Source organism: Ammospiza nelsoni, chromosome 14 (genome assembly GCF_027579445.1).
Source record: "Ammospiza nelsoni isolate bAmmNel1 chromosome 14, bAmmNel1.pri, whole genome shotgun sequence".
In the NCBI taxonomy this organism is placed as follows: domain Eukaryota; kingdom Metazoa; phylum Chordata; class Aves; order Passeriformes; family Passerellidae; genus Ammospiza; species Ammospiza nelsoni.
In genome coordinates, this window is record NC_080646.1 from 15,757,714 (window position 1) to 15,770,634 (window position 12,921).

At 39.4% G+C, this 12,921-nt stretch overlaps 1 protein-coding gene across 1 annotated transcript; it reads right to left on the reverse strand.

The window, feature by feature from the left end:
• CHRNB4 (cholinergic receptor nicotinic beta 4 subunit) lies at positions 1 to 12,476 on the reverse strand. The gene is made up of 6 exons (XM_059482106.1): positions 12,422 to 12,476; positions 7,698 to 7,843; positions 5,905 to 5,949; positions 5,670 to 5,779; positions 2,238 to 3,210; positions 1 to 207 (listed from the first exon to the last, which is right to left on the reverse strand). Exons 1-6 carry the CDS (start codon positions 12,474 to 12,476, stop codon positions 67 to 69), a joined length of 1,470 nt encoding a protein of 489 aa, XP_059338089.1. The 3' UTR covers positions 1 to 66.
• Between the last annotated feature and the right edge of the window lie 445 nt (positions 12,477 to 12,921).

Below are 12,921 nucleotides of genomic sequence, written 5' to 3' on the forward strand. Positions count from 1 at the left end.
ACAAAGGGGAACTGAGAGCAGAATGAGACCAAATGTCTGTGTAAGTATTGACATTTAAAATAATAGCTAAGGGTTTATGGCAGCAGTGTGGTTTTGAAAAAGTGGTTGCAGAAATAATCCAACAGTCCCCAGGACACAAACAAGGACAAATATCCAGAGAAACAGCCTGTCCACTACCATGGCAACATATTTCCAATCTTCAATGACCTGGAAGAAAAAGCCAATTAAAGATATTAGTAATTTGTCATATTCTTTTGGTCTTCCTCTCGCTAATGCTGAGTTTTTGTTTATCAAAATAAAAGGAAATTATCTCAAAGTTCAGGGAATAAACTGGCTTTAGGCTTGCTAAAGGATTTTTCTCCTACAACACATCTGAGCAGTGGAGAAAAATACAGTAAATATTTCTTAGCTTTCTTGGATGCATCAGATACTGAGTGTGTCTGCCTGGTGTGGTGCCAGCCCTGAAGGACCCACACTATAATCCAATTAAGGAATTTTTTTTCTTCAATTTTAGATTGTAAATGCTATTAATCTGAGTGGGCAAAAATAGATGGTGTTTACTGCTGTTAAACAAGGTTAGCTTCAGAGTTCTTTTCTTATCAGCAGTCATCTTATTCATGGGGTTTAATGCATATTAATACTGTTGCTTTTTTTAAAATGCCTTTTTGCCCTGCATGTCATGGCCTTAGATTCTGCCTCAGACTGAAGTGACCAACTGAGGGAAATATATCAATCTTCATTTGGAATAATTTTTCCTCTCTCATTGATTCTGGTTACACAGGGAATGTCTTCACATCAGTGACTTTATCCTCCTTGTCAGTTGAATCATGTCTGATATTAGACCATTACATATTTTTCCTTCAGTGCACACTTTTAATTCCCACTGCTGCTAATGGGAATTGAATGCTTCTGCAATCAGACCATATAAATGTATATGAACAGTTGTTATCACACCATTGTGATGAGGCAAGGAAGCAGAGAATAAAGTTATGAATCTAGAAAAATTGTATGTAATATCAGAGGACCCCATATGAAAAGTAGTAAGTGGATTTTCAATATATAAAATGCTCTTGAAAATTGTTCTTACTACCAAGTGAAAGCTTTGTAGATCCTTTAGTGTGCAATACATCCTTGCAAGAATTTCTGAGCTACTAGAAAACCTTTTCCTGCACTATGAGTCGGCTTCTGTTCAGTCAGTTTCAATGTTTACAAGCTCATGTCTAATGTTAATAGCTGAACTTCTTTATTTATATTGACAGTAATTTCAGTTAATAGAAAACATGAACTACTCAGCAGCATGCTCCTCTAGGGACTGCTGCAAGATCAGAAACCAGACTTTATTTAATCTGTTTGGCTGAGGGAGGGGAAGCACAACAGGAATAGAGAACCTGGAGTCTCACTGTGGTCTGGATTAGAGAGAGGACAATGGTAAGTATGAGGATGATTTTTCCCAACTGTGGGTGCTTGTCTAAATAAAACCTGTGACCCACCTGAATTTTCCAAGTGTTATTCAGTGTTTCTATCCACTCTATTGTGCTAGTTACAGGCCTGTGAGTAGGGCAGGGGAATAGAGCAGCAGCACAGCTTAAATAAAGCACGGCTTAAAAATAAATTTCTCCTAACCTAATGAGTCTGGTATATATATAAATAATGAAAGAAGTATCAGCTCTGTTGAGGCTTTTAATCCTACCCATGGTGTTTGCCATACACAGGCAGGTATCTTAGTCTAGAGAGGGTGTTTGCAAAGGGCTTCTACCAATTTTGCTAAATTCTCCTTCTGTGCATTCATTAGGTAAATGAATGCATGAGCTGCAGGAACATTGAACATTGTTTTCGGTTAGCTTGGCCTGGCCATGGATCGAATCACAGTCTTACTGATTCACAATGTTGAAAAATGGTCTATTTCTAACCTGGAACTGAATATTGTTTTCTTCCTCTGCCAATCACCACTTGAATGTGACAACAAAGCTTTTTTAAGAGTGTTTCATGACTTACTGGGCAATCAGCAAGCTCTTTTTGTAGAAATAGCCATGTTATTTATCAGGAGACTATTTGCAGTTATCAAATTGCTTTTCATTAATTGCATAAATTATTTCCTCTTATGAGCTATATCTAGAATCTCTCTAAAATCTTGACAATAGCTAGAGGGTTCAAATATGCTTTCTGAGGAATAGCATGTTACAGAGGAGGACAGAAGATGAACTTTGGAAGGACAAGGATTTCTCATTTTTACTTACACTCTGGTCGTTGTCATCGCTTTTCATGTGCTCTGCTATAAAACTGACTCCATCGATTGCTTCTCGCACTTCAGGAGAAAATTTCGCACCTGTTCTTAACCTAAAATCCCGATGACTGCTGACATTGTCGGGTGTCTCAGAGAGTTTCATATCATATCTTTTGGCAGAAGCTGTATTCAAAAAATAGGTAGAGTTCTTGTAGAAGTCAGATGGCTCCATACAAGGATTCTCTGCTTTTGTCTTTTTGCAGTTGCATGGCTTTTGCCGTGGAGAATGATTTTCTGGGCGCTTCATGAACAGGTAGGCCGGGAGCCTTTCAAGGAAAACCAGCTTTACCCAAGGGGGCATAGTGTGAGTACTTGGAGATCTGTGGTGGACATTGAGCACACAGACACTGGTCACTATTGAGAAGGTCACCAGCACCATTGTAAACATGAGATACTTGCCAATCAGCGGAACATCTAGAGATGTTGGAGGGACAATTTTGGAGATCAGCAGCAAGAACACAGTCAAGGCAAGCAACACAGATATGCATAAAGTCATTTTTTCACCACAGTCTGAAGGCAAGTAGAATACTAGGATGGCTAAGGATGTAATTAGCACACAGGGAATGATAAGATTGATGGTATAAAAAAGTGGTTTCCTTTTAATAATGAAGTCATATGTCACATCGACATAATTGGGGTCCAGAGGGTTTACAGTCCTTCTTCCTGGCAGTGCTACAATGTCCCACTCTCCGCTTGGTGTGAAGTCGTCCATGCTCGCCGTGGAAGTCTTAAGCACCATATCAATTTCTGTGTGGTCGTAGGTCCAGGAGCGGAACTTGAGGGTGCAGTTCTGTTGGTCAAATGGGAAATGCTTCACCTCAATCTTGCAGGCACTCTTGTAAATGGCTGGTGGCAGCCAGCGAATGCTTCCATTGTTCAGTACAATGGCATTTGTGTACAGAGAGACCTCGTACGTGCCGTCTGCACTAAGGAGGGGAGAAAAGAGAAAGGGGAGAAAGTGGTAAAATATTAGGAGGAAAAACAGTTCAAACCAGAAAAGGTCTGACATTCTTGATCTTGTGGGCCCCAGTTGTTCTGAGAATCAAAGTTTAGTAATACTATTATTCTGAAATCTATGCTGTAAGGAGCTATAACTTGATAGGGAGATTAATGTATGCATTTCTCCCAATCAGATAGTTGATTTTTGATCCATTACTTACAGAAAAAAACTTATAAAATTATTATTCAATACCAAATATACACCTCTGTTTCATCCAAAGAAATCAATGTGTTTTGTAAATGTTTGCTCAAATAATTAAAGCTTCCTACATGTCTGAAGGCTAAGCAAAAATGAGATCATCCTATGTGAAAACAGAGGTACCTTCGATTTGGAGTGTTGCTGCTGCTAAGAACACAGAACAACATTCCTAAATGACTTGGACAAGGAAATAAGGATGAGCTGCATTAGTTAGAAATGCAGGGAGAGTGTAGGCAGAGGAAATGTAATTATATGGCTTATTTATTACATCACTCCAGTTAATGTTTACTTATTACAAAACCAGAACAGACAAGCCACAGCGTTCTTAGTGCCCACAAATAATCTTGGCTTTGTATCTCTTCCAACTGCTGAATTTCCACCAGGGGAGTCTTCTATGTACTGATGGGCCCTTTAACTTAGGGAGAAGATCATTATCAATCAGAAGTATCTTCTGCCCAACAGTGTGGGCCAACAAGGTAGAGCTGTTTAAGCCATTAAGTATCCTGGGGTAGTGTTTGTTGACAAGGCATCATGGAAAATCGTTATTTCAGTGCTAAGGGTGATTTTTTTTTTTTTCCTAAGGAGGGAAATGCTACAAATATCTAAGGCTTGGCACATGTGTCTGAGTCAGTTAGGTTTGACTCTGGAAAGGGCTCACCTGGGTGAGGCAGTGAGAGCCTGGCACTGAGCTGAGACCTTTGCAGCTAATTCATGCAGACAGTGAAACAACCAGATGTGGAAGTGAGTGGCTACAGCCACTAATAGGGGTCATTAGTTCATTGCCAATGAGATAGCTGTTTTTTGAGAAATGAATTGTGTCTTAGTTCTGACATATCTGTACTCCCTGAGTTACCTTTGCCATCATGCCATGCCATAGGCTGGGCAGAGTCCTGGGCTGGGAGTATGTGAGTTGTGGTGCTGACTGTCCTGTCTCAGTGGTGGGAAGAGGCTGGGCTGCACCCCCAGAGCCCTCTGCACAGGCCCCAGACAGAGCTGTGGGCATGGGGAGCTTTGTGTTTTCCTGAGCACCTCAAACTGTCTGATGCCTGTGAAACTGTGCTCCAGCAGCAGGAAGTTACATGGGGCTGTCCTTCAGCTAAAATTTAATTGAAGCTTTGTACTAATGTAGAAATCCAATACAATGAGGCTTGTTCCTGTGCATTTAAGAAACCTTTTGAAACTATTCCTTTCTATTTTTACAAGCTATTAAACGGTATCAGTTGGCCAGTAGGAAAAAGAAGCAGAGGGCAGAGGCACAATTTACCAGAACAAGCTTTGAGCAGGCAGAGTACATCCTAATCCACTGGCTGAATTATTTTGTGACTCATACATTAGATTTAAGTGTTCATCAAATCTGGTTTCCAGTAGTAGGATTCCAAGGACTTAACTCAGTTATATATAAACTTCCTGAGTTTCCCATCTGTATATGTTCATAAATCATCGTGTGCTCATGAATTCGTTGGTTTTCAAAGTATTATAAAAGTATAAATTTTGATTATTTAAAAAAAAAAAGTTTATTATCCACTTCAAGGTTTTGCTAGAACTTAAACCAAAGCAAAACAAAATTGTCAGTTCCTTTGTTTGAAAGAGGAACTGAAGTATGATATTTTTCTCAGTACTATAAAGCAACAGGGTCAAATGTTGACAGATTTATTATGCATTCATATAATGGATTTTTTCAATGCTTTACGAAAATGGAATATAATTTGGGTTTTCTACATGAATATGAACTCCTGGAGTTATGGTATGTATGAACTTTGTAACAGATGTGTGTCCTGGGGTCTGTGGTAGAAGAAGGAGTGGGGAAAGAAGAAAACAAAACTGTATCTCAGCCCCTAAGATGTCTGATAGGATTCCAGATGTCTTCTTGCAACTGCACTTATACCTACAATTTATTCTTTCCATACAGTCTATTTTCATAGAAATCTGTCTCAGTTGCGAGCCTTGGCATGGATCCTGTGCTGTAACTGCTCATGTTGCAGACATCTTCCAGCTCTGCTGGAATTTCTTTAACCAGAGCGCTGATGTTGAAAATTATCTTTGAGCCCAGTAGCCCAGTCAGATACACTTGCTACTATCTAAAATTCAGTTTTAAAATTTTACCAGACCTGCTTCATCATTTCTGATGTTTGTTCCTTGGTTAAAATTTTGTTCATTGTCTGTGTAAACCACACCAGTTTTACTTACTTATTGTAAAGCACAATGTCTGGCAGCCAGATGTGCTTTGCAGGTATTCTCAGCTTATTTATTCCTTCATAGTCAGAGGGCTTCCAAGCCAGCCGATAATCAATCCACTCCTAAGAGAAGAATTGGACAGTAGTGATGGGAGTGTCCAGAGCAGCACTAACAAAACAATCATGTGGTGGAGTGAGAGCAGTTGTATTTGTGCTTTGCAAGAGCCATTTCTCTGTGGGTTTGTTACCTGGTTCAGCCAGACGTTCGTAGTCATGATCTGCTCCCGTTCATTCTGCAGGGAAAAAACAGAGACAAAAACTGGCCTCTAAAATGTTTCACTTCATTGCAGTAATAAGATTTATTCAGTGGGTTTTTAAGCATGATTTTGTCTAGTGTATTTCAAGACAGACATTTCTCTGAGGAACGATGGCCAGTCTTGTACACATACTGATGATAAGTAGTAACCCCATAAATGCAGAATTCCACATGCCTTTTAACAACAACAGTTATGGCAGGAGTGCAGTTATTTGGAAACAATAACCACCACCTTGCTAAGCTGGTTTCCTATCCCACCCCACCCCTCTTCTCCACCCTTGATTTGAAGCAGAAGGGACAGTTTAACATCGGGGAGGCCTATATGAGGTTGTGTGAGGTTGGTGTAAGGTTTGCCATGTATACCATGTCTCTAGACAGCAGTCCAGAAGAGAAACCTCTCTGTAGAAGATCTGTCAGGATGATTTCTGCAGGAAAATGAGTTAATTCTCTGATCCTGAAAATGCTGGAGGTTGTTGGAGCCAACAAGATGCCTAATTTTATTCTGCTCAAAGAGTGAGGCTATAGAGGGATAGGGACTGAGCTGTGCTGGTCTTGGTCTTTGCCCATTCATCCACCTTGCTTAGGCTGTTGATCACCAGGGCCTCTGGAACAAGACACCTCCCTTTTTATGCCCAGAATCTGCAGTCTGAGGGGACACTGTGCTCATGGTGGTAGTGCAGGATGTATGGTGTCCTGTCTGTGTCCAGATGGAGCTCCTCAGGAGAGAGAGCACTTAACTAGATTCATCTGGTATACATGGCATTGAATCCTGAGTGTATATGTATTTACATCTATGACTATCTATATATATTATATCCAGTCTGCATGGGTGTATGAAACTTCAGCTATTTGTACAGTTTCCCTTACCTTCCAACAGAGTCTTTCTCATTTCCTTTTGAATTTCAGAATATGCATTCTTTATGTCTCTAAAAGTTTGCAGCAGCCCAGTCACAAGCCCTTACACAAATTCTGACAGGAGGCAGTCATCTGTATCTTCTCTGTCTCTCTCAGGGAGAGCAGCAGAGTTGAAAGCCCAGTTCAGGAAATTATTCCCACTTATATACTGGCTCTCATTCCCACTGCAGTTAATGCTAACTTCTCTTAGTAAAGATGTGTTTATACCTTGTAATAACTGTCAAACACATACTAACCTTGTGGGTGAAAATGTCTTTTAGACCCACTGAAGTAATTGTTATTGAATATGAGGAGTTGCTTTCATGAGGATTACTTTAACCATGTGAAGCTGTTCCAGCCAGAACTAATGTGTGTTTTTCTTTACAACACTCCAGTGTTCTTTATTAATATGCCTGATATGTCATGTGATTTGGATGTGGCTTTGTAGCTTGTTTTCAGGCCATTGAAGCACTTCAGTAGAAGATGGATTAGCATTCCATGATGGTGGATGGTGAGCACTGTCCAGGATAGGTCCTGACCTGGGGTAACTTAGAGTAGCTGTACTGAAATCAGTGTAATGATTTTGAATTTAGCTAGATGGAATTCTATTGGATGAAGGTCTGGGACTTCAAAGCTTAGGCACAGACTGATTTCCCCATTGTAGCTCCATTGTGAGGTCTAAAACCAGGAAATTGTGTGTATGGGCTCTGCCTATTAATAGTGTTACACAAATGAGAAAAGAGCAGAGATGTAGCAATGCCAGTATAACTATTAATTAGAGAGCTGTGCAGGTAGTATTGAATGTAAAGGCATAGCCTAATTTGAACTTACCACACTGATGAGCTGTGCCAGGGAAACCTGCAGTTCTATGGATACCAACTGGGAGGAGTTGACAGCTGGTCGAATTAACTTATTGTACCTGTCAGGACTCAGCAGGTGGTTCATTAGTTTTTCTTCAGCATCTGCTGCCATGCTTCCTGTAAAGCATCACAAAACAGGATTATGGAAGGGACACTAAAGTGACATGAGGAAGGGCTCACAGAATATCTGTGCATCAGATCATCTTTGGGAAATAATGACAGCTTTTGATTTTCTAAAGACTTGTGTGAACAGGAGGATACAGTGCTTGCACTGATATCTGTTCTGCTGAAGTTGACTGTCTTTCACAGAGCACAGATCAAAGCAGATCCCTTTCAGGGTTTTTTGTAATAAAATGTGGAGCTCAAATTGGTAGATCCTTTTGGGATTACACTCAGAAATAGAAACTGGCAGCAAACTACCCTCTGGATAGCAGGGGAAGAATTATTCTATGATCCAAAGGGGGGATCCAGCTGTGACTTCTCTCTTTAGTGCTGTAGGAGACTGAGTTGCAGGTGCACATACAAATTTAAAGACTCTGCTTTATGTAGAGAAAACCAGGGGATAAGCTTTAGGAGTCATAAAGAACTTTTTAATGTCTGGGGACTCTCTAGTAGCTAGTGATGTTTCTGTTTCAAAATCTGAAAACCCTAGGCAGTATATTAGACTTACTTTGTGTGGAAGTAAAACCTGATTTGTGGACCAGCACAAATACTGTAAATCCTTGCCAAAGCTGGAGTCCAGTGACTACAAAATACAGTATCTACAGTTTACTATCAAACAAGCTTGAACATTCCCTGTGGAGCAGAGCAGCTTCTGGCACAACCCCAGGGTCATTTATTCTGTTCTCATGTTCTTTGTGTGCTTTTTAAAGTCACCCCAGTGGACTTTCAAACCGCTGTTGACCTCCTGACCATGCTGATGAGCAAGGTCCTGGTGACATCCTGCTGACAGAGCTGAGACAGACACCCTGTGCTCTGTGTTGGGCAGGTCTGGGTTGTGATGCTGATGAAATTACTGTGTTAGTGCACACAGGTTCCAATACAATGGATAGAATACCTCTTCCATAGAAAAGGTCACCTAATTCAGCTCACCTAATTCACCTCTAGACATTGTAGAAATCAGGGCAGTGTCCTTACAGCATACATGCTTCATTATTTCCCAAAGCAATTTCACACAGTAAAAAACACTGGCTATGCAAGTATTTTAAATTTGTGGTACATTAATTTGTTTTGGGTTTTTTTTGTGTTGTAGCATATCCATGAAATCTGGGGAAGGGCAGACACCAAAAAATCGGGATCAAATAAGCAGCCAAAGTTGTGTGCATGTCTAGAAGGTGCCACATTTCCTTGAGAACTGGGCTGCAAGTTGAGAGGCTGAACAAGTCTCTCTTTAAACTTCAAATTCTTCTGAATCCAACCTGGGTTCAGAACCTAAATACCCTAAGACCTTCTTGTTTCTGATCCAGTGAGAGAGTGGAGTGAGGCAAAAGGAAAGATTATCAGAGATTTCACGTCTAAGCACAACTTTGACTCAAGCTTTGTGGAAAGGTTGAGGTTAACACCAGGCTTGATTTAATTCTTGTAAGACCAGCATGGACTGTGGCCTGGTAGCCCAAATTCTTCATCTATACTTAACTCTAACATGGTTCTTCAGAATAGGTTTTTCAAGTACTTTCCAAGGCATTTGGGAAAACAAATTTGGATGAATGTATCTGTGTTTGCTAGGTCAGTTTGTTTTTTGATTTATACTTGCTTTGTACCTCCCTGCAAGTCATTATAAAAGCCCTATACCACGTGATATTTTAATATGACATTTGTTCTCAGTGCAAGGTGCCTAATCAAAAGCTTATCAGGCTAGAGCTATGCTGAATCTTGCTAAGCTTCAGATTCTGGGGTGGTTTCCTTGTGTGTAGCAATCAAGAAAAAGCTAAATTTGATACTGTGAAGAAAAGAGGGCCATGTTCTAGGAATGAATCTTGTGGTTATAAGGATAGGTTAGAAATCCTATGGTAGTTCAAGAGAGAATCCCTGTAAAAGTTTTTTTATTGCGTTCTTTGGTGGAGTTTTATGTTGGATTTATTTATAGTAGATTTTTTTTTATTAGACATTCCCACTGTTGCATATGTAAGTGATGCAAACATAAGGCTATAATTCAAATATAAATTGTCAGTTGGTTTGTTTCATTCAGTGGTCACTGAATACTGTCAGCAAAGATGTGAGTTCTTGTTTGAATTGCTAACTGTGTTTTCACTGCATTGCTGCCTTTGTCTGGATATTCCAGCACAGACAGTGTTTGCTAAATGGGGAGTAAGGAGTAGGAACTGTAGAATATTTGCAGAAAGCTAATTCTGGATTTGTAATTAGTTTTTACTCTGAAACGTGCTTTTAGCAATCACAGTCATCTGGTCTACAAATCCAAACATGGTGTGGGGTCTGCATGTCTGATGAGAACAGCTTAGATTTCCAAGTACTCACTGTTAATAAACTTTGTGTGGGTTAATGACAAACCATGACTTTAGTTATAAAAAATATTTATTCAACAATGAATCCCTTTGAGAAATTATTATCTGCTCTTAGTGAAGGCATTCCTTCTCTAGGGATGATCCTCTATAAAATTCCAGCCTTTGTAACTTAGTAATCAGAAATAAAGGGGCTGCTGTCACCTGTATCATACACCACTAGATGTCAGCCCTGCACTGCCTTGAAACGTGTTAAAACCAATCTCTGTAAATACTGGCGAAAAATGAGTGTTTCTTGTCTAATTTTTACAGTCTACTTTCCATTAACAATCTACATATAAACCAGATGGCAATTAATGAGAACAAAATTACCAGGCATCCAGTTTCATCTTTATGTGCATTGTGTGTCAGTAGCCAGGCCTTTGAAACGTCTCTTTTTCCTCTCAGGGTTGGAAGAAATGGAAGTGCAGTTTTCCCCACAAACTGGTTTTATTTCTTTTTTTTCCAAATAGCAGTAATCACCAGAGATGGTGCAGATGGTAGACTGATGCTTTTAGAGAAATTATTTTAACAACAATGATCAAGCAGTCCTAATTTGGGAGTGGAGCATCTTTGTGTACTGAAAGCACTAATAAATAAAGCCCATTGGGGTGAATCCTGAGCTGTGGAAATGATTTTAGCTTCACTGAAGCCACTACACATCTGCTCTGTTTCAGGGAGAGCAATCACCACATACCTTGCAGTACACATTCCTCAGTAAGTTTGTTTGCTCTGTGGGACTATGAGCATTAAAAAAAATTGCACCAAGATGCTTCCAATTTCACAGCAAAAGAAACTAAACTTGTGGAGACTTTCCTTTTTACATAGTCTGATTTTAATACATAAAATGAAATAACTAGACATCCTGTTTGATTCTAGCATAATAACACATTCATTGGAGTGATTTCCAGAGAAAAGAATAAGGAGCAATGCTGAGAGATATAGGCAAGTTCACTGTTGTTACTGTCTACATTTCAAAATGTAACATAAGACGTATTTCTAGTGTTTCTCTGAAGTCAGTTCTCATAATAAATGTTGAAATAATATTTGTTTAGAAATAACACTGTAGCATGTGTTACCATTTTAATCCTTTACTCTCTCACACATAAGTGACATACCAAGTTCCCATCTGTAATTAGTAAAGAACAAGTAAGAAGCAGCAATGAAGCAGTCCCATTATCTTCTCTGAAATAACTTCATGATGTTGTTACTTCTCAACATACTGTCAAGCAAAAAGATTTTCATAATCTCTTAGAAGAACACATGCTGATTTGAAATATTTTTGTTCCAATGGAAGTAGCAGTGAATTTACTGTATTTTAAAGGTTTTTAATTTTTACACTGCAATTAATGCAAATAAAAAAGGAAATACTTAGGGGTTTAGAAATGTATAATTTAAAAATCTAAAGTGGGTCCTCACTCTTCTTTTGTCACAAAGCAGAGGTTTTCTGAAGTTGCCTTTCAGAGACAGAAGAAACAAAACAAGTGTGGAATGAATAGACAAAAATTGGAAGGGTGTGATCTGAGGATCTTGGTTTAGTTTCAGCCAGTTTCTCTCAGAGCACTTCAGAGGAGCCTCTCCATGGGAAGAAGCTCCCATGCTAAATGCACTATTTCATGCTGCTGTCAGGCTGTTGTGTTGGCTAAAACATATCAAAGAAATCCTGACAGACTGAGGGAAATATTCTTGTTTAAAAGGCATAACTATTATATTTTTTGTAGCATATATTTACATATGACAACTTAAACTGTTTCCATTCTAATTTTAAAAATTAGGAAGTATGATCTTGGCAAAATATATGAACTTGAGAAAATAATGGTAGAAGGATGAGATCTGTCATATTTACGGATCATGTCATGGTTCATTTTTTCACCTTCAGTACAATATGCTGCTTTTCCTATCACAGATGATCCTGGGAGCATCTAAAGGGATATTATTTAGTCATTATCATTGTCATGTCCTACAGTTATGTCATTTTATATCCAACCTTTCTGTCCATATTTGTCATAGTGCATGTGCTGATACCAAACAAGCCCAAAACAGCACTAAAATAATCAATTTTATACATCCTCTTAAAGTCAGCAACCTCCTGAGGTGATGGTTATGAATTGTCTGTGAGCTCATGCCACTGCCCTGCCTGTTACCCCCAAAAGCTCTGACTGTTCTGAAACTGTAGGAGAAAGAAAAGGTCACTTACCGTTCAGACAAAAGGAGCCCACCACAAAGAGAACGAGGCTGTACATTTTCCTCATGGCAGTAAGAAGAACTGGATTACTGTTCTTCAGCTTAGACAGCTGGCAATAGGCTCTGTTGGCAGAGATGCACAGGCAAGAGATGTAGAAGCAAACCTGAATCTTGGAGGTATGAAATGCCTGGAAAGAGACAGACAGTAGGACCTGACAGAAGCATTCTGCAAAGTGCAATTTTCGTGAGCATAGTGGTCCCTCCCCCTTTGCAGCTGTTTAAAGAGCTTTGTGAAGAGGAAAAGCAAATAAGAAGAGTGAACATAATGTGATAATGTTGAAAAAGGGGAAATGAAAGAGCAAGCTGAGGGACGTGATGTGCAAAACACAACTGCTTAATTCTTGCTACTAGGTAACATTTAAAAGGCTTTCTGATTAATGAGTGCAGTGGGTGAGAATAGCTGTGTGGGAAGAACTGGTTAAACTTCGTGCCATAAAACCTCTTAGTGTCAAT